The 21,941-nt window shown below is 47.6% G+C and overlaps 1 protein-coding gene across 9 annotated transcripts in view; it reads right to left on the reverse strand.

Moving 5' to 3' along the window:
- Positions 1-5,541: 5,541 nt before the first annotated feature.
- The window catches only part of MEIS3 (Meis homeobox 3), a 39,351-nt gene continuing 22,951 nt past the window's right edge, over positions 5,542-21,941 (reverse strand). For 8 of the 9 annotated variants that reach the window (XM_039369210.1, XM_039369208.1, XM_039369202.1 and 5 more), the window contains 7 exons: positions 18,495-18,606; positions 13,731-13,876; positions 10,203-10,279; positions 9,179-9,237; positions 8,099-8,188; positions 7,719-7,801; positions 5,542-6,297 (listed from right to left, as the gene is read on the reverse strand). In XM_039369210.1, the coding sequence (XP_039225144.1) occupies positions 7,752-7,801; positions 8,099-8,188; positions 9,179-9,237; positions 10,203-10,279; positions 13,731-13,876; positions 18,495-18,606 (534 nt within the window). In that variant the 3' untranslated portion in view covers positions 5,542-6,297; positions 7,719-7,751. The remainder of the gene's footprint in view (positions 6,298-7,718; positions 7,802-8,098; positions 8,189-9,178; positions 9,238-10,202; positions 10,280-13,730; positions 13,877-18,494; positions 18,607-21,941) is intronic. The other variant, XM_039369203.1, reaches the window with a different exon arrangement.

The following is a 21,941-nucleotide window of genomic DNA, read 5'->3' on the forward strand; positions in this document are numbered from 1 at the left end:
CAGCAGTTCTAAGTGTGATCCACAGTGAGTGAAAAAAGTCTCTTTTTTCCCAGCGGTGTTGTCCCTTCCAATAGTCACTAAAGGAACAGCGGTAAGTCGGTAAGATTTTGCTCAAAATCCTCTTGGGGTAAACTGTGCTGTTCGTGGAGGCTTCGCGTACTGGGGAAGAACAGCCAGGGGTAAAGGCTTGCAAGTGGAGGACCAAGTTGTAAATCCCAAAGGTGCTTTTTTTCAAGGGGCCACTGGACTTTGTTATTTTTCTTTGAAGAGGTTTCGCTTCTCATCCCAGAAGCTTCCTCAGGTTCTGATTGAATGGTGGGGGAATGGAAGGATTTATACTCCTTGCAGACAGCTGGTCATTTGCCTTCTTTTAGAGAGTTGTTGAGGCCACTTGGAGGTATATCTGTGTCCTCAGGGTCACCCGAGTGTTCAAGGGGGGTCCAAGAGGTCACCTAGGTCAAAACTAAACACTCCTTCCTCAGCAGAGGGGGAGGGATACAACACCACCTATCTCCTGTGTACAACACACAGCCCTTTCAGCAGTCCCAAGAAGGCTCCACACACCCATTTGCACCACTCAGACACAGACAAACCTCCAAGTGGCCTCCATGACTCTCTAACACAGTGGTTCTCAACCTTTTTAATGCCGCGACCCCCAACCGGTCGTAAGTCGAGGACGACTCAACCGGTCGTAAGTCGAGGACTACTCAACTGGTGCAGCACCGTTTGCAGAATGGGACTTTTGGCGGGCTCAGCAGGGCAGAGACAGCCTGGACAATTCCGATTGGCTTTTGAAAGCCAATAGAATTAGACTCTATTTAAGAGAGTCTATTCTATTGGCTTTCAAAAGCCAATAGAATAAAAGGGAGTAGCACAACTAAGGAAAAGGGGGGGGAAAATGGCGGACTGCGTTGTTTGGCGACCCCCGTGAAATGGTCGTTCGACCCCAAATGGGGTCCCGACCCACAGGTTGTGAACCACTGGTCTAACAGAAGGCAAATGACCAATTTTTCTGCAAGGAGTATAAATCCTTCCATTGCCCACCATTCAGTCAGAGCTGAAGAAGCCTCTGGGATGAGAAGCGAAACGTCTTCAAAGAAAAAAAACAAGAAAGTCCAGTTGCCTTCTGAAAAAAAGCACCTTTTGGACAGACCTGACCCGGATGACGGAGAATATTCAGCCACATGTAAATAAACTTGGTATCCTCCAGCTGAGAACTTTACCGTCCTTCCATGGCTGTAGAGAATCGTTCTTGTTAACAATAATTTTTAGAAAGCTCGCCCACTAACAGCCTGTCATGGCAACCAGAGTTGTGGGCTGCTATTGGCGTTTTTGGCTCCTCTTTAAATAAGTCACTGCTGCTCAGCGCAGCTTATCGGGGGACAGCTAAGAAGAAGAAGAAAGGGATAAGGGAAGCACAATTTATTGTAGCATCGGTATGCAGTTGTGGCACTCGCTGTCTAAACCAGGGGTGGAAGACATGTGGTGCTTGGTTGCGGAGCAAAATTTGGGGTGGGGTGGGGGAGTGTGTTGCAGGCCCCTGAGCAACATAGAATCTAGAAAGAGTACAGAGAAGAGCAACCAAGATGATCAGGGGGCTGGAGGCTAAAACGTAACAAGAACAGTTGCAGGAATTGGGTATGTCTAGTTTAATGAAGAGAAGGACAAGGGGTGACATGATAGCAGTCTTCCAATATTTGAGGGGCTGCCACAAAGAATAGAATAGAATAGAATAGAATGGAATGGAATGGAATGGAATGGAATGGAATGGAATGGCATGGCATGGCATGGCATAGAATAGAATAGAATAGAATAGAATAGAATAGAATAATGGAATGAAGTAGAAGAATAGAATAGAACAGAATAGAATAGAAAAGAAGAGAAGAGAAGAGAATTACAGAATAGAATAAAATAGAATAGAATAGAATATGAATGGAGAATAGAATAGAAATATAGAATAGAATAGGAATAGAAGAGAATTACAGAATAGAATAGAATAGAATAGAATAGAATAGAATAGAATAGAATAGAATAGAATAGAATATGAATGAAAAATAGAATAGAATAGAATGGCATGGCATAGAATAGAACAGAATAGAATAGAAGAGAAGAGAAGAGAAGAGAATTGCAGAATAGAATAGAATAGAATAGAATAGAATATGAATGAAAAATAGAATAGAATAGAAATATAGAATAGAATAGGAATAGAAGAGAATTACAGAATAGAATAGAATAGAATAGAATATGAATGAAAAATAGAATAGAATAGAAGAGAAGAGAAGAGAAGAGAAGAGAAGAGAATTACAGAATAGAATAGAATAGAATCTGGAAGGGACCTTGGAGGTCTTCTAGTCCAGCCCTCTGCTCAAGCAGGAGAACCTATACCATCTCAGACAAGTGACTCTCCAGTCTCTTCTTTAAAACCTCCAGTGACGAAGCGTCCACGATTTCTGGTGGCAAGCTGTTCCACTGGTTAATTGTCCTCACTGTCAGGAAGTTTCTCCTTAATTCCGGGTTGCTTCTCTCTTTGATCACCTTCCAACCATTGTTTCTCGTCCTGCCCTCTGGTGCTTTGGTGAATAACGTGACCCCCCTCTTCTTTGTGGCAGCCCCTCAGATACTGGAATGCTGCTATTATGTCTCCCCTATTTCTTCATTTCTTTAGACTAGCCAAACCCAAAGCCAAGAAGATGGGGTCAACCTATTTTTGAAAGCCCCTGAAGGCAGGACAAGAAGCAACAGATGGAAATTAATCAAGGAGAGAAGCAACCTGGAATTAAGGAGAACAACCTGCCTCCAGACGTGGTGAATGCTCCAACACTTGGAAGTTTTTAAGAAGAGATTGGACAGCCATTTGTCTGAAATGGTCTAGGCTCTAGGGCAGCGGTAGGTAACCTTGGCTCTTTGATGACTTGTCGACTTCAACTCCCAGAATTCCTGAGTTAGCATAGCTGGTTCAGGGATTCTGGTTATTGAAGTCCACAAGTCATCAAAGAGCCAAGGTTGCCTACTCCTGGTCTACGGTTTGCTGCCTAAGCAGGGGGATGGATTGGAAGACCTCCAAGGTCCCTTCCAGCTGTTATTCTGTTATAGTGCTGGGTGAGTGGGGATGGCCAACCCCAAAGTGAATTCCTTTCTCAGCAGACCTCCAAAGACTGGAGTTTCCAGATTTGCCTTTTTAATTAAAAGATTTTTTTTTTAAGTTGCCAGAGGTAGCAGCCCCATGGAGAGAGGGCTGTTTTTCACCCTTTTTCAAAAAAAGGTGCAGTCTTCCCCGCCTCCCCAGGGGTTATTTTGCCTTCTTTTCAGGGGAAAATGGGCGGTCCGTTCTTGCCAGTCAGTCTGCTTTGTTTGTTTCCCGCCTTTATTATTTTTATGAATATCTCAAGCTGGCGGGCATACCTAATTCTCCTTTCTCCTCCTATTTTCCCAACAGTAACCCTGTGAGGTGGGTTGGGCCAAGACTGGCCCAAAATCACACGCCTGGCTGTCACGCCTAAGGCAGAACTAGAACTCCCAGTCACCTGGGGATTGACAAAAGGCACCCAGCCAGTTTTCATGCCCAAGGTACGGACTAGAACTCACCATCTCTTGGTGTTTGACTCAATGTTACCCAACTGGCTTTCATGACTAAGGCTGGACTAGAATTCACCGTCGCCTGGTGATGGGCCCAAAGTCACCCAGCTGGCTTTCAGGTCTAAAGTGGGACTAGAACTCACCATCTCTTGGTGTTTGACTCAATGTCACCCAACTGGCTTTCATGACTAAGGCTGGACTAGAATTCACCGTCGCCTGGTGATGGGCCCAAAGTCACCCAGCTGGCTTTCAGGTCTAAAGTGGGACTAGAACTCACCATCTCTTGGTGTTTGACTCAATGTCACCCAACTGGCTTTCATGACTAAGGCTGGACTAGAATTCACCGTCGCCTGGTGATTGGCCCAAAGTCACCCAGCCAACTTTCGTAGCAAAGGCGGGACTGGAACTTACCGTCTTCTGGTGATTCACCCCAAATTACCCAGCCGACTTTCATACTGACAAACCCTGTCTTAGCATGTCATGTTTGGTTAATTTAGTTTTAGAATGTAGAGCTTTGGGTGAACCCAGAGTTGGACTTTCCAAGCTATTTGGAAATTTGGAGTCTACCCCATTATGAGTTAAGGAGATCAGGATGCTGGAGTCTTTCTTTCTGATGTTTGCTCCTAGGCATGATGTTGAGAGATACTGTTGTTAATTTAAGTTGCCATTTCTCATCTTTCTTCATTCTAAAGATGTAGTTCTCAACCTTGGGAGCTTTTTAAGATGGGTGGACTTCAACTCCCAGAATTCCCCACCCAGTGCAAGGGTAACCTAAGGGTCTCCGATGAAGCAAACGGTCTAATATCCCATTGAATAAGAACCAATACTGTAAGGGGGGGGGAACACAAGCACGTTTCTCTCCAGGGTACTAAGCCCACAGAATCCAAGGTGGGCTTTGAGACCTAGATGAAAGAGTGCCACGGAGAAGGAGGAGTGGATTTATTCTCCAAAGTTCTCAAGAACCTTGGGTGGAAGCTTTAGTGAGTGAGAGAGACCCAAATTTGAAATAAGGAGGACTACGAGATGTATGAAGCAGTCATTTGTGTGGGATAATCTGGGATGGTTTGAGGATACCTGCCCTGGGCAGGTGGTCGAAGTAGGACCTCCCAAACCCCTTCCAATCTCATGATTGGTGATATTATGAGTTTGTGACCTTGACTTTTGGACCTCTCTTCTCCTGGTAGACCCTCTGGTGATTGGGTGACCTCCAAGAACCGGGAATGGACATCCTGTGATCGCAGTTTTCGGGATCTCCGTCCAACTGAACCATAGATAATGCTTGTCTTGATCACCCAGTTCCAACTGCGTTCTTGACCTTTTTGGAGCCCCACCCAAAGGACCCACTGATTTTTTTGTGTTCCCAGGAGTCCTCCACCATTTTATGGAGAACAATAAGTGAATAAAATGTTCCTAAGAACCTTATATTAAGAAAGCATTGGAAAGCCAAGTGAAGGGGGGGGAACATGCCAGATTAAGAGAGGAAGCAGGAGAGGGAGAGAGGGAGAGAGAGAGGGAGAGGGAGAGAGGGAGAAGGAGAGGGAGAGAGGGAGAGAAAGGGAGAGGGAGAGAGAGAGGGAGAGAAAGGGAGCGAGAGAGGGAGAGGGAGAGAAAGGGATAGAGGGAGGGAGGGAGAGGGTTAGGAGAGGGAGATGAAGAGGGAGAGAGGGAGAAGGAGAGAAAGAGAGGGAGAGAGGGAGGGAGAGAGAGAGGGAGAGGGAGAGAAAGGGAGAGAGGGAGGGAGGGAGAGGAGAGGGAGATGGAGAGGGAGAGAGAGGAGAGAAAGAGGGAGGGAGGGAGAGGGAACGAGAGGGAGAGAAAGGGAGAGAGGGAGAGGGAGGGAGGGAGACACAGGGAGAGAGAGGGACAGGGAGAGGGAGGGAAGGAGAGACGGGGAAAGAGAGAGAGAGAGAGAGAGAGAAAGATAGTTCTTCCACTCTTCACAATAATACGAAAGAAAAGTGTCCCATTTAATTTACTTCCCCTCTCTGATCATCCACATCAATAATTAAATTATTAGAAAGAAGGAAGAAAAGAAAGGATAACAGAAATTTTAAAAAACAAAACACAACCTCTGGGAATTCTCGTCTTGTTTGAAAAGAAGTTCATGACGGAGAGACCACCGTGGATGGACACGGCCAATGTGGCCAACAGCAGCCTCCCAGGTGGGGGGGGGAAGAGGGGGGCGTACATTTTCTGTGTGTGGGGAGGGAAAAGAGAGAGAGAGAAAGAAAGAGAGACCGACAACTTAACAATTAACCCCTTTGCTTCTCCCCCGCCCCGCAGTTCTCTTCCAGAGTTGACCAGTGCTGTCCATCTGTCCCTTCTTCTGATGTTGGGACGAGTTGCCATCAAAGGCGGCTTGCTTGTAGCTTGTAGCGCTTCACCATCTGGTGCCTAAACCTTAGCAGGCAAAAGGCTGTTTTGGAACCCTTGAAGTCCGAGGGACGTGTAACTGGGAGGTCCTCCTTTGGAGAAAGGAGTAAAGGAAAGAGGGGCCGTAGAAGGAGAGGCATGGGCCACGTTGTCCATGCATGTTCCCTCCTGGAGGAGAGGGCGGTGTGGCAGTGCAGAGAACAGCCATGTGCCGTGGGGAGGAAGGACATTCTTGTCAAGTGCAGGGAAGTCCAAAGGAAGGGCACGCCAGGTCCTGATGCTCCGTGAATCCTGTGCCTGTAAGCCAGGAAGTGTCTTCTCCAGGTCACCAAGCCTAGAACTGGACTCCTGCAAGAACCACAGAAGGAGAAGAAGGAGGCCATGAGGTTCTTCTGGAATGTTTCCAGGTTGAAGTAGAAGATATTTCCTTGCTTGGCGGGTGGTAAAATGGGCCGGTGGAGTTGTCCTCCGGAGAGCTTTTTGCTACCTTGGTAGACCTCTTGGGAGTAGTAGGGCCTCCAATCTCGAGCAGTGCTTCCCAACATTGGCAACTTTAAGAAGTCTGGACTTCAACTCCCAGAATTCCTCAGCCAGCATGGGTTGAAGTCTACACTCTTAAAAAGTTCTCAAGGTTGAGAAATTGCGGGAGGTTCCAAGTGGGAAGACAATTGTGGAACAAAGCTTCTTTGGTGGACCGAGAAGAACAAGCCATACATTGAAGCTGGTTTCTGACTCAGATTCTTTTCTGATAAGCTTGCCAAACTTCCCAAGTGGACACAACACAGCCACCGGATGTCCCACCCCCCCCCCAGCTTAAGACCGGCAACTGCTAAGTTTTTAACTGAGATGATCAAATACGTTAAATAGAGGCAGCCCTTGTGAAGTTGGCATGGGGAATTTGCCACTTTGGATCAGGAATAGCAATCTGGACATGATGAGGGAAGAAAAGTAGGGAAAAGCGGTTGCCAGATGCTACGGCATGGACTTCGTCTTCTCTATAAGTGGCTAGTTCTCATGGGTCGTTCTGCCCCACCAGGAGGCATGATTTTTCAATCATCTCACGCCTAGGACCTTCTTCTCCTGCCAGTCTATGACAATTCGCCATGGCCAAGTCCCCACACAGCCAACTCCCCACGGCCATCTTGCCAGGGGGCAACTTGCCGTGGAACAAGAGTTACACTAATATCGAAGAAATGGTGGAATAGAATCATTAAAGAAAGGCCACAAAAGGAGGGATAGAATGAAATGTGAAGGACAAAAATTAAAGTATTTTTTAATTTATTTTAAATAATTAAATTGAATTGTTAAATTGTCCTATGGCGAGTTGGCCGTGGTGAGTTGACCATGTTGAATTGGCTGTGGTGAGTTGGCCGTGGTGAGTTGGCCATGGTGAGTTGGCCATAGTGAGTTGGCCATGTTGAGTTCGCCATAGTGAGTTGGCCATGGTGAGTTGGCCGTGGCGAGTTGGCTGTGGCGAGTTGGCTGTGGTAAGTTGGCCATGTTGAGTTGGCCATGGTGAGTTGGCCATAGTGAGTTGGCCATGGTGAGTTGGCCATGTTGAGTTGGCCATGTTGAGTTGGCCATAGTGAGTAGGCCATGTTGAGTTGGCCATGTTGAGTTGGCCATGTTGAGTTGGCCATGTTGAGTTGGCCGTGGTGAGTAGGCCGTGGTGAGTTGGCCATGGCGAGTTGGCCATGGTGAGTTGACCCATTCCACCTCCTGCTGTTTCTTTAGAAGAGACCCCAAACGGTTGTGTCCATGATACTCACTTCCCCTCTGATGTCAGCAGAGAGTTCAGACTTTCACATATAATGCCACTGACCCTCCATACCCATAGCCATTCCCATTGGTCCTGGAAAAAGAGGAGAAAACAGATGCATGATGACCCCATCACCCTCCTAACGTGCTTCAAGGCATCTTTCTAAGGTGAGTGTTAATTTCAATCTAGTGTCAATTTATTAATGTTGAACATTAGATGACCAGATTTTCGTTTATAGGCCTAAGCAACAAATCTTCTTAACTGCAACTTAAGTCGGGTCCTGGTTCATGAAGCCTGACAGGTGGAGCCCTACTTCTCCCACACCAAGGACATCCCTTCTGAAAAGAAAATGAGGTTGCCCTGCGGCAGAGCTGAGCGATTCAGGCTCACCTGGGGGGTGAATGGTCATGCGCTGCTGCCCATCCATCACATAACCTCCCATTTGCTGCCCATCGGGACTGTATGGCGTACCTTGACCTGCTTGGAAGAGAGGAAGGTCACAGAGAAAAAAGAACAGGTAGACACATCCCCCATTTTCAGGGTGTCCAATTTCTGCAGGCGTTTAAAACAGAAAGTAGCCCCCGGTTGGTTGGGGAAGGGGGAGGGGCATCCCCCTTTATCCTGTTTAGAATCTGTCCCCCAAATCAGCCAGTTTGGTCTAGTTGTGGTTAAGGCACTAGGCTAGGAACCAGGTGCCAGTGAGTTCTAGATCCACACTAGGCACAAATCTGGCTGGATGACTTTGGGCCAATCCCCGGGAGTTCTAGTCCCGCCTTAGGCATGAAAGCCGGCTGAGTGACTTTGAGCCCATCACCAGGAGACGGGAAGTTCTAGTCCTGCCTCGGGCATGAAAGCTGGCTGGGTGAACTTTGGGCCAATCACCAGGAGACTGGGAGTTCTAGTCCTGGTTTAGGCATGAAAGCTGGCTGGGTGAACTTTGGGCCAATCACCAGGAGACTGGGAGTTCTAGTCCCGCTTTAGGCATGAAAGCTGGGTGGGTGAACTTTGGGCCAATCACCAGGAGACTGGGAGTTCTAGTTCTGCCTTAGGCATGAAAGCTGGCTGAGTGACTTTGAGCCAATCACCAGGAGGCAGTGAGTTCTAGACCCGCATTAGGCACAAAAGCCGGCTGGGTGACTTTGGGCCCATCACCAGGAGACTGGAAGTTCTAGCCCCACCTTAGGCATGAAAGCCAAGTGTGCGGCTTTGGGCCCATCGCTCTCTCTCAGCCCTATCCACTTCGCAGGATTGTTATTGTGGGGGGGAGGGAGGTGGGGGGGAAAGAAGAAGGAAGGAGTATTATTGCCATCTTGAGAAAAATAAAATTTAAAAAAGCAGGGGCACCGAAACCTGCTTTGGCCCCCTTTGAAAATGGCTGGACTGCGTTTAGCGGGAAAGGAGCGTGATGGGGGACCAATATATAGAGTGAGTCTTTTCCGCAGATCCTTTGGGGAATGGAACCCCTCTTACCTGTGCGATTTGATTGGTCGATCATAGGTTGAACTATGCGCCTTCGGGCATTAATAAACCTGCAGGAGATACAATGAAAGGGATGACTATAAGCCCCTGGGGTCGCCTGTTGGTGTCCTCTCCAGCAACGCCATTTGGTGATTTTCATCCCATTAACAGTAACAGTAGCAGAGTAACAAAGTTGGAAGGGGCCTTATAGGTCATCTAGTCCAACCCCCCACCCACGGAGGAGATCCTACACCATTTCTGACAGAGGGAAGTCCAGTCTCTTCCCAGCCCGCCCTAAGCAGCGTCTTATTTCTCTGCAGGACTTCTCTACCGACAACGTGTCATGCTCCAGGCATCCATAGTCCTCCCAAATAGCTTAACACAAGCTAATGAAAACCGAACAGTTCCATAAAATAAAAGTGGAATCAAGTTCATGAGAACTTCAAGGGCTCATTGGAACAGGAAGGCTTTCAGACTCTAAGGGAGTCACGTCTTCATCAAAGAGGACGAGGACTGTCCAGATCTGGGAGAGAGGAACTTATTCGGTTTCTCAACCTTGGTGGGCTTGAAGACACGTGAACGTCAATTCCAAGAATGCCCTAGCCTGGGGAATTCTGGGAGTTGAAGTCTTCACATTCTCAAGCCACCAAGGTTGAGAGACACCGGCCTAGGGTACGAAACCGGAAAGCCAACTCGGTCTAGTACAGTGTTTTCTGTGGACTTCAACTCCCAGAATTCCACCTATACTTTTAGCACAGTGTTTCTCGACCATTTTAAGGCATGTGGACTTCAACTCCCAGAATTCCACAGCCAGCAATGCTGGCTGTGGAATTCTGGGAGTTGAAGTCCACATGCCTTAAAATGGTCAAGGTTGAGAAACACTGTTTTTAGCAGGTATTGTATGCACAAGAGTCACAGCGACAAGGGTCTCCTCCCCATGACAAAGGGGACTTTACAAGGGAGCAGGGCAGATGTGCAGCAAATTCAGCAGAAGCAACGCTTCCTGTTCCTTCTCTTCTCACTTTCTGACACTTACCAGTTGTTGACCTGCAGGATCGTCAGTCCCGTGTCCTGGGCTAACTGTTTCTTCTGTTCTTCTGAGGGATAAGGGTGCTGCAGAGAGAAAAAGAGAGGGGAGGGTGGTCTCCAAAGTTTTGACCCAACTCTGTTTACTCCCTGGGTTCTCCTTTCAAACCCTAATGTTTAAATGACTACGCCTTTTTTTAAAAAAGCCACAGCAAAAAAATAAAATAAAATAAAATCCTTCCCTCTTCCATCATTCTGCATGGTTGCCTTGTCTCCCAAGGAACTTGGGATATCGTGTGTGGGGAAGACACAATAGCCCTGCAAGGGTGGGTGGGTCCTGGAACGATGGGCCCCCAACTCTTTCACTTCTTAAGAAAAAAAGGGGGGAGGGGGAGAAGGAGGAAGAGGAGGAGGAGGAGAGAAAGAAAGAGAAATGGGAGAAGGAGAAGGAGGAGAAAGAAAGAGAAGACGAAGGAGAAGGAGAAAGAGAAGAAGGAGAAAGAGAAGGAGAAGGAAAAAGAGGAAGAGGAAGGAGGGAAGGAGGAGAAGGAGAAGGAGGAGACAGGAAATGGTGCCTTCCACTTCCTTGTTGACCGGAGATGGAAACCAACCTGGCTTCCTCTCCTTCGCTCCCCACCTGGGCCTTTTAGTTGCCAGTTCAGATGATGGATGAGCCCGTCTTGGCTCAGAGGTCACAGCCAGACCCCCATAAGCCCCCCTCCTCCCATCTGACAACCAGGTGATGGATGAGCAAAAGCCCTCTGGGACCGGAGAGGTCATCAAGAATGGTGGGGTACCAGCCGGGGGACAAATTCCAAGTCTTGGATCACTACCCCGCCTCAGGTTTTTGACACCTTGGCCCTCACCCCCCTCTGGAGTCCCCCATCCAGCTGGGGCTTCTGTTGGAAATGGGGGGGTTCACCCCACACTCCAGGAACGGGGTGGGGTGGGGGGGAGTGTCTCAGTAAACTGTTGTCCGTGTTTGGTCTGCTGCAAACATCTTGACTCCCGATCAGGGCTTTTTTTCTCATAGAATGCCCAGAACGGAGTTCCGGCACCTTTTTTGGATGGAACCTTGTAGGGTAGGCAAGGCGGGTTGTGTGACGTGTGTGAGTTCTGGCACCTTTTTTATTTTATTTTTTTAGAAAAAAAGCACTGCTCCAGATGCTCCAGAAACCTAACATCAACTGTTCTTAGATAGAAATAGATAGATAGATAGATAGATAGATAGATAGATAGATAGATAGATAGATAGATGATAGATAGATAGATGTAGATGATAGATAGATGATAGATGATAAAAGATAGATAGATAGATAGATAGATAGATAGATAGATAGATAATAGATAGATAGATAGATAGATAGATAGATAGATAGATAGATATAGATGTAGTTAGATGATAGATGATAGCTAGATAGTTAGATGTAGATGATAGATGATAAATGATAGATAGATAGATAGATAGATAGATGTAGATGATAGATAGATGATAAATGATAGATAGATAGATAGATAGTAGGTAGATAGATAGATAGATAGATAGATAGATAGATAGATAGACAGATAGATAGATAGATATAGGGAGATAGATAGATAGAAATAGACAGATAGATAAGAAGATAGATGATGGGGATAGAGAGAGAGAGAGAGAGAGAGAGAGAGAGACAGACAGACAGACAGACAGACAGGGCACCCATCTTTCCATCTTTTCCGGGCACAATCAACCCAACTTCCCAAGGCAATGAAAGATGGTTTTCAGTCTCAGCGTAGGAAGATGGCATGAACTCCTGGCCAAATGGTTAGAGCCATTTTGGAGAAACTGAGCTGGGGAAATACCAGCTTAGTGCCCGAATGAGAGACAACTTAAGGAAGCCTCTAGGCCAGGAATAGGCAACCTTGGCTCTTTTATGATTCATGAACTTCAACTCCCAGAATTCCTGAGCCAGCCGTGCTGAGGGGAAAGGGAAAGTTTCCAAGCTGAGCCATGCTGGCTCAGGAATTCTGGGAGTTGGTCCACCAGTCATAAAAGAGCCAGGGTTGCCTACCCCTGATCTAGGCTGCCATCCTTAGTTCCCCCTATGGCAGAAGAGAGGACTGATTTGAACATAAATAAATTGGGGGGGGATCCAGTCACTCCTGCCATCTAGCTACTAATGTCCAGACTCTGAGAAGAATGACACAGAATGAGATCCTTCTATGTAGGCACAATATATATTTTCCCCCCTGTTCAAGCATGTCTGATTCTCAAAGACTGCCTGGGCCCTGGAGAAAACCCAGTAGTTTTATGGCCAATTTTCTCAAACCATTGCCTCCTTCCTAGGGCTGAGAGAAACTGACCGGCCCAAGGTTACTCAGCTGGCTTTGTGCTTAAGGCAGGATTAGAACTCAGGATCTCCCCATTTTTGGCTATTGCCTTCACCACCACCCCCCAACTGGCTATCACCACAATATATTCCTTAAACTCAAACACACTTGCCTCGACTTGACTCAGAGATCAAAAGAAGCTATTCCACCTACAAAGCATCGGTCCATTACGTGGCCAATGGGAGAGGCCAGGCCCCGTTTTTTCAGCCTAATCCTCCCTCACAAGATCGTTGTGAAGACAAAGCAATCTTGGAGAGAGACAGAGAAGAGCTGAGCTGCCACTCTGGCCTTTATTGAAGTAACTTTCAAACGTCAGAAGGTCGTAAAAAGGGGACCACAGGATCACCCCGGGGAACCCTGCAACCGTCATAAATATGAACCAGATGCCAAGCGGCCCAGTTTGGACCAGTGTTGTAACTTTGAATGGTCTCTAAATCATCCCAGAGGTGCTTCCCCCCCCCCCAAAAAAGGCAACCGGACTTTCTTGAGGAGATTTTCTGTGAAAACATTTCACTTCTCAAGCTAGAAGCTTCTTCGATTCTAACGGACATACGTTAGAGCCGCTGGAACTGAAGAGGATGAGAAGCGAAACCTTTTCAAATTTAAAAAAAGAAATCCCCAAGAAATTCCAGTCCAGCTGCCTTTTTTTTTGGGGGGGGAAGCACCTTTGGGACAACTGTTGACCCATGGATGAGTGGGAATCTCCATGCAGAGCTGGTCGCTAAACAAACGGTTGTAAGTCGAGGACTCTCTGTAACATAGCCATAATTAAAAAAAAGAATTAATGAATATCTCTGGCAGGGCAGTGGGAGGCCTGATCAGCCCTTCCCCTTAGCGGCCTTCACCAGCCTCCCCCATCCCCTCCCTGCCAACCCGGGTTCAGGATAATTGGCCAGAATTGATTACCCTTCACCAGCCTCTAATAGCTTTATAGCTCCTTCAATTAGCCACTAATTGGCCAGCGCTCATTAACTTGCCTTTGTTTAACTAACCAGGGAGAGGCACTATCTAATTGCCTGGAAGACAGCAAAGTGGAAGGAAGCGGTTGGGTGGTGGGCATGGATGGATGTCTCCGGTTAGGGCCCCCCCCCCCGCCCAATGGCCAGCAAGGCTCTTCAGGGTTGCACCCACCGCCTGGACTTCGGGCCACAACCCCCTTTTGGGTTCTTACCGACAAGTGTTGAAAAAGCCAGGCACGCATGATATTCGTGGCCACCTTGGGGAAAATGCCACGTTTCTTGTTTCTTTTCTTGTCCCGGTCCAGGTCGTCGTCTTCCCCCGTGCTGGGGGAGGCCACGCTGTTATCCAGGCAATCTCCTGCAAGGAGCCGGGGTGGAGGAGAGAGGGAGAGGGAAAGATGGGGATAGAAGAGAGGAAGGGAAGAGAAAAGAAGAGGAGAAGAGAAGAGAAGAAAAGAGAAGAAGGGGGAAATAGAAGAGAGAAGGGAAGAGGGGAGAAAAGAGGGGAGGAAGATAAGGGGAAGAGGGAAATGAAATAGAGAAAAGAAAAAGAAGAAAAAGGGAAGAGAAGAGGAAGAGAAAAGAAGAGGAAAATGGAAGAGAGAAGAAAAAAGGAAGAAGAGAAGAAAGGGAAAAGTGGAGAGAAGAGAAAAGGAGGAGAATGAGCAGAGAAGAAAGAAGAAAGAAGAGAAGAAAGGGAAAAATGGAGAGAAGAGAAAAAAGAAGAGAGAAGAGTAGAGATAAGAGAAAAGGAAGAGAATGAGAAGAAAGAAGAGAGAAGGCGAGGAGAGGAGAAGAGAAAGGGAAAAGTGGAGAGAAGAAAGGGAAAAGTGGAGAGAAGAGAAAAAGAAGAGAATGAAAAGAGAAAAAAGAAGAGAGAAGAGTAGAGAAAAGAGAAAAGGAAGAGAATGAAAACAGAAGAGAGAAGAAGAGAGGAGAGGAGAAGAGAAAGGGAAAAGTGGAGAGAAGAGAAAAGAGAAAAGAAGAGAGCAAGGGAAAAGTGGAGAGAAGTGAAAAAGAAGAGGAGAAGAGAGGAGAGGAGAGAGCTTTAGCTGGAAGTCCAAAGCCAAGGGAACAGCAAAATCCAGATCTAGTCAGCTCGGGACAGGCTGGTCCTCTTCAAACAGCTGGGCTGGCACTTGAGGGTCGTTGTGATCCAGTACATCTGGGATGGGGAGGGGGAGGGTCACCCATTTGGGGAAAGCCAACTTAATGGCAAGTCTTGAAACTGTATCAGGTGTGATCAGAAGCGGCGGAGCCCTCTAGAGGCCAGTCAAAGAAGGGCACCGCTCACAGGAAGGCAATAAACCAACATCCTGTTCAATAACAAACTAGATTTGTCTTCCCTTTATCACCTGCCCCACGGAGGCTCACAGTTGGCCACGCAATGCAGATTCGTTGCTGCAGCGGGAGAAAACCTGGAAAATCAAATCAGCCCTGCTTCTCAGGATTCATTTGGCTGGCTATGAAAGTAACCTCCATCCTGTGTTTGGCCAGGATTGGATAGTCAAAGGTCTCTGGCCTTCCAAGTTCCACTGAGCTGTTCTGGCAGAACCTTGCTGCAGAAAGCAGCCTATTTTTGGTAACTCAATCCTAGCCAAACAGGGGACCCTCTCAGGCTGAGAAAACCCAGGGGTTAAAGTCCAGTTATCTGGACATGTTTTGGGGGCTCCTGAGTACCTGGGCGTAAGTCAGCACTCCTGTTGACTGATAAAGTGGAGGGGGGCTGTTTCCCATGCTTCAGTCATTTCCCTGGCTATTTTTGTCTCTACTCGGCCAACAATCTTAGTAGCTGTGAAATTGAACGACCTGGATAGGTGATGGTTTCTATTCCTCTCCCTTGCTGATTTTTTTTTTTTTTAAATCGGTCCAACTGGGTCATTTCCACATTCAATGAAAAGAGAAAACAGTTGTGCATAGTTGGAACTTCTGCTGTGTAACACACACTTTTCTTCACTTGCACTCACACAAGCCCCAAGATTTTCCCCCTTCTGACAATTCCAACCCCGTCAAACAGCTGCTCCGCTCTTATATCCTCTGGCTAAAAATGTGCTTAAAAGCCTTGCCTAGAGGGGATGTAAATTATGCATCCCGGAGTCCTCCTCATCAGTCCGTACGTGATCGCTACTCCACCGTGTATCCCTCTCGCCCCCTCTCCGGCCCAGGAAGATGTACAAAGTCACACAATTGGAGCTGGTGTGCAAGAGCAGTGGTTCTTAACCTGGGTGATATCGCCCCCCCAGGGGGCGATTTCATTTTTCAGGGGGGCGATGGAACAAAAAGGAAGCAATATGGGGGCGATGGAGCAAGAAGTTTTGGGGACACTTTTGAGACTTTTTCGTACAGTGAATCACTGCATATCTGTCGTACAAAAACATCAGATCACTCGCTATTAGTGGATTGAATTGTGTTTTCAAATGTTCCTCCAGCTAGCTTCAGTACAGAACGCCGTACATATATGAAGACGCATCGCTTGTCTTCGTGCACGTTACGCAGCAGCCTCTGCCCTTTTTATATTTCTTTTTGCGTCTTAAATTTCACTTGTAATTCAATCATTAAATATTACTGTTTTTCTTCTCGGGGATTTCACTTTCTTGCCATTGAATTTTGTTTTCAGTGGTCATTACATTTAAGTGTCTTGAATAAATAAGATCATAAGGAAATACATGTATCACGAAGTTTGGGAATAAAGTGGCGGGTGGCACCAAAATTTTTCACACAGTTGAGATATGGGCAAAAGACTGGAAATAAATGATTTGCATCGATATGTCCTGATGACAATTTTAAAGAAAACAAATCAAGTGTTTGCATAAATCGAAGAATTATTTCCTAGGTTGTGATTGAGAGGTTATGTTGGGGGACGGGGGCGATGACAACTTCCTCATTGGCTCAAGGGGGCGATTCGTTCAAAAAGGTTAAGAAGCGCTGTGCAAGAGTACTGGGAAAATGGCAGAACTCTGCAACAGAGTGCTCTTAGCTCTTAGAGGTATGGACTTCAACTCCCAGCATTCCCCAGCCATTAACCGCTTTAAGAGGTGTGGACTTCAACTCCCAGAATTCTCCAGCCATTAGCCTCTTTAAGAGATGTGGACTTCAACTCCCAGAAATGGAACTCACTGAACAAATATCTCGCTTAACAATATTTCGGCTTTCTTAAAGGAGCAATCTCAAGAGAAATTTTTTGTTGTATGGGAAAAATGGATAAATTTTATACAATATAATTTGGATATGGAAAAATATCATTTAGCTTTTTTATAAATTGTATAAAAAATTTTTTGGGGATATTTTATAGATTGTTTTTTTCTTTTCTTTTTCCGTCCTTTGCTTTCTTCCTTCTTTTTTTTTATCTTTTTTATTCCTTTTTCTTTTTCTTTCTCACTCGCTTTCCTCTCTTTTTCTTTCTTTTTTTAAGTATTTTTCTTTTTAATGCTTATGTCATATATATTTTATTATTAATTATTTTATAAGTTGTAAAAATTTGTTTAGGTTTTTTAAAATCATAGATAAGCCTGTATTCAGTTCTGGGAAGCTCGGGGAGGGGGGAGGAGGGGGGTTTGGGAGGGATGGGTGAGGATTGGTTGTTTATTTGTAAAACTTTTAAAAACTTTTCAATAAAAAAAAAAGGAAAAAAAATAAAATAAAAACTTTGGGCTTAATTGTAGTCGTCAGTCAAGGACTACCTGTATAATCTCATGGTGGAGCCTGTGCCGATAGCTTCGGCTGCAGGCTCCAATTTTTCTAAATTTGGGGCTCTCCCCCCCCTCTCCCCCCCCACTGTGGCAGCTGCACTTCAGAAGGAGAAACCCCCTTTCATGGGGATGGGGATGGGCACAATAGGACCCTTGCATACAGGGAGGGTTTGGGGGCTGCCAGGATTTTGCAAACAGCTGACTGCCGGCCACTGGGTGCCTGGCCCCTGCTCAGATGCCGCCAAGGTGCTTCTCCACGGGGCAACTGGACAAAGAGAACACGGAAGTCCAGTCGCCTGGTGAAAAAGCATCTTTGGGAAAAGAGTGACCTGGATGATGGAGAATCTCCCTGGAACCCTCTTCAGATGCAACATCTTTTGGCTTCACTTCAGCCTCGTCCAGAGGCAGCTTGAAAGGCCAGCATCCCCCAGCTGGCTGCTTTTTAGAGACGGGGCGATCTAGATCTTTGTATATTCATAACAAAGGCAAGACACAACGGTGGAGGGGGGGGAGGGAGAGGGAAATTGGCCAAGGAGGATCTTTGTAGCTCAGGGTTGACATGAGGGGTCCTTGGTGCTTGGTGGTTTTCTTTGTAGACGTTTCATGACCCAACTAGGTAACATCACCAGTGCTAGAGGGGAGGAGGAGGAGGAGGAGGAGGAGGGGGAGGAAAATGACTATTGGTGTTCTTTGAGCTTGGTGGTTTTCCTGCAGACGTTTTATGACCCAACTAGGTACCATCGTCAGTGCTGGGAGTGGGGATGGAGGAGGAGGAGGAGGAGGAGGAGGAGGAGGAGGAGGAGGAGGAGGAGGAGGAGGAAAACAACTATTGGTGTTCTCTGAGCTTGGTGGTTTTCCTGCAGACGTTTTATGACCCAACTAGGCATCATCATCAGTGCTACGTTTATAGGGTTTACAGAGAGCAAAGCCACTACTTCTAGCCATCACAAGGAGACAGTGAGTTCTAGTTCCACCCTAGCCATGAAAAACTGAATGACTTTTGGCCAATCCTTCTCTCTCAGCCCACCCCACAGCACAAGGTTGTTGTTGTGGGGAAAGTAGGAGGAGGAGAGCTGATTAAGTAGGTCCGTTGGGCTTGTTAGAAATCACAGCAAAGGGGAGATAAAAAAAAACAACAAATCAATAAACTGTGAGGTTTTCCAATCCTGACCGCCTTTTGAACATTGTGTAAAATGTCGCCTTCTCCTATGTGCAGTTTGCACGCTCCGGTTCCTCCCCTAGTGAACCTGTAGGATCTCCACCGCCTCCCTTGCAACCTCCGAGTACCTTGCTCGCTGCAGTTGTCTCCACTTTGGGAGGCAACCCCACCGCTGGAGGGTCCCGGCGTCCCTGAGGGGGTCGATCCCGTCTCATCGTGGTCTCGGATCCAGGAGTTGCTCTGCACACAAAGAGAAGGGAGCATCATTCACGGAGACCAAACACCGGGGTGCGAGTCACCCCAATATAAAAAAGAGACTCTGGAAAGGGTGCAGAGAAGAGCCACAAAGATGAACAGGGGAACTGAAGGCTAAAACGTATGAAGAACGGTTGCGGGAACTGTGTATGTCTAGTTTAATGCAAAGAAGGACTAGGGCAAACAAACCAGGATTCTCTGGCTGTGTTCCCCCTTCTTTTGCCCCTTAAAAATCATCCAAGTTCCACATTTGCACACCCTGAGTCCCTAAGCTAATAAGGATGGAAGGGACCTTGGAGGTCATCTAGTCCAACCCTCTGCTCAGGCAGGAAACCCTGGCCTATACCATCTCAGACAACTGGCTATCCAGTTTTTTTCTTGAAACCCTCCAGTGATGGGGCACCCACAACTTCTGGTGGCAAGCTGTTCCACTGGTTAATTGTCCTCACTGTCAGGAAATTCCTCCTTAGTTCCAGGTTGCTTCTCTCCTTGATGAGTTTCCATCCGTTGCTTCTTGTCCTGCCTTCACGCACTTTGGGGGACCCCTTCTTCTTTGGGGCAACCCTTCAAATACTTGAAGGCTGCTATCCTTTCCCCCTCCTACGTCCTTTCCTTCATTAAACAGCCCTACCCAATTCCTGCAACTGGCCTTCCTATAGCTTCGGATCGCTGCCTCCCGCCAAGCAGGGGAAGAAGCAGGAAACTGCCCTGATTTTTTAAAAAATGGCAACCCCTTCCTCCTTCTCCCCTTCTCCCCCCCCCCACTGCTGCCCCACTACCCCCCTCCCAGCAGCTTTGTGGGGATTTCTCCCCTCTGTCATTATCCTGCCCCCCCTCCCTTCAACCCACTGAACCGAGTTCAAAGGGGTACAAGCGGGGCCTCTCCGGGCTCCTCTGGGGAGGAACCAGGCAGCTACCGAAGGGGCTCGGGTTGCAGCCCCCTCCCCACTGGCCAGGCAGGGGGGGGATTGCACCCCCAGCCCTGCTGCCCTGCCTCATTAACCCGCCACCACTGATCACAGGAGTCCTGCAAAGACGGGGCGGAGGGTTCAGGGGGTTAAGGAGCTGCGGCTTTAGAGGAGGGATTCGGCACTTGCAGCCCACAGTCAGTGAGAAAGGGGGGCACTTGGGGAGGGTCAGGGGGTCGCTGTTAGGAGCTCTGGAAAGCGAAGGGAGCAACACTCCCAGTTAATGAGGACCAGACCCGACCACTTGGCCCGCAGCCCTGGGCCTGGATCGCAGAGCTGCCCCCCCCAGACGAGGCTGGGCCCTGGGCAATCCGAGACCCCCATCCCATTCGAAGACCCCACTGCCCCTAAAAGGGAACGGCGTGGGAGGGGTTTTTTTCCAAGGCGGGGAAGGGGGGGTTTCACTGCTGCACAGGCTTGGGATCTCAAGCAGCAACGTCTGGTGGGGAGGGGGCTTGGGGAAAGGAAGGGCTCTCCCTGGCTATGGAGCAGCGAGGAAATTCTTTGGATCTGGGATGGATGGATAACTGACAATGGAAAGGGGTGGGTGGCGGTGGGGGGTGTGTGGAAAATGAACTGGGGGGTGGAATGGCTAGTTGATTGGTATCCGGCCTTTATTATTTTTACAAATAATATTTTTACAAATCCTATTTTCCACCCCACAAAAACCCTGTGAGGTGAATTGGGCTAGCCAGCCCCAAAGTCACCCATCTGGTTTCCGTGCCACAAGGGGGACTAGAACTCCCAGTCTCCTGGTCATTGGCCCAAAGTCTTCCAGCCAGATTTTACACCTAAGCTCAGACTAGAATTCACCGCCTCTGGTGATTGGTAAAGAGTCACCTAGCCGGCTTCCGTGCCTAAGGTGGGACTAGAATTCCCAGTCTCCTGGTGACTGGCCCAAAGTCACCCATCTGGTTTCCGTGCCATGGGGGGGGGACTAGAACTCCCAGTCTCCTGGTCATTGGCCCAAAGTCTTCCAGCCAGATTTTACGCCTAAGCTCAGACTAGAATTCACCACTTCCTAGTGATTGGCGCAGTCACCCTGCCGCTTTTTGTACCTAAGATGGAACTAGAACTCCAAGTCACCTGGTGGGGTCTATCTGCAATAGCGAGGCTGCCTGAAGAGGCTTTGAAGCAAGGCTTTACGCAGCCGGTTTGTTTCTGTTTGTTCCCATGTTCCGGTGCCCATCTTGGAGATCAGCTGTCCGACCTATCTAGGAAAGGCCTTTTTTTCTCCACCTTTCTCCTCCTCTCCTGTGTTTCTCCCCCCCCCATAAAAAAGCCCCTCTGCCCCTCAAATCTTCCGACAACAAGACCCCGTAGCCTGCGGGGGCATTAAAAATTCAGGCAAGGCGCTTGCAGCGAAGAAAACAGTGCTGCATTAGCGGGCTTGGAGGAGAGAGAGAGAGAAGCCTGTGGTGGGGACGGGAGGATTGAGGGGTGGGAGATAACACACTGGCCAACCCCGTCTCCTTCAACACCAGCTCACTGTCAGGGGTGATTAATTTCCCAGACCCTGACCCTTTTCTTTGCAACTTATGAATGTTGCAAGGATGGAGGTGGTGGGGAAGGGGAAGGAGAAAGAGAAGAAAGGAGAAGGAGAAGAAAAGGAAGGGAGAGGAAGGAAGGAAGGAATGAAGGGAAAGGAAAGGGAAGGAAAGGAAAGAGAAGGGAAGGAAAGGAAGGAAGGGAAGGGAAGGAAGGAAGGAAGGAAGGAAGGAAGGAAGGAAAAGGAAAGGGAAGGGAAGGGAGGAAGGGAGGAAAGAAGGAAGGAAGGAAGAAAGGAAGGAAGGAAGGAAAGAAGGGGAAAGGAAAGGAAGAAGGAAAAAGGGAAGAAGAGACCAAGAGAGGAGAGAGGAAGGAAATACAGAAAGAAAGAAAAAAGAAAGAGAGAGAGAGAAAGAGAAAGGGAGGAAGGAAGGAAGGAAAGAAAAAAAGAGGGATGAAGGGAAAAAGAGTGGGGAGAAAAAGAAGAAGGAAGAAAGAAAGAAAGGAAAGAAAGAAAAAGAAAAGCAGGAAGCAAGGAAAAAATAAATTACTGAATAACAAATAAGAATAAACGGAAGGAATAAAGCGGGGGGCCTTTATTCCTTTTTCCGCCCTTTTTCAGAGGGCTGTGCAACAACTGGTAGGCAGTGTGGAGAAAATGACCACAACAGGCAACTCATCCAAGCCTGAGTTTCCACGGAGCAAAAAAAAAAAAAAAGATAATGCCAAACGTGACATTGCAAAGAAAAGTCATTGTGCAATTGCTGCCACATCGCCTTCCCTTTGAAGGGCCCAACAATACGAGAACACACAAACTTCTTGGCCAAAAAAACAAAAAAACCAGCCTTTGTGAAAGAAATCCGA

This window comes from Crotalus tigris, unplaced genomic scaffold, assembly GCF_016545835.1.
Source record: "Crotalus tigris isolate CLP2741 ecotype Arizona unplaced genomic scaffold, ASM1654583v1 scf7180000020990.9691751010:1144802, whole genome shotgun sequence".
Lineage (NCBI taxonomy): Eukaryota > Metazoa > Chordata > Lepidosauria > Squamata > Viperidae > Crotalus > Crotalus tigris.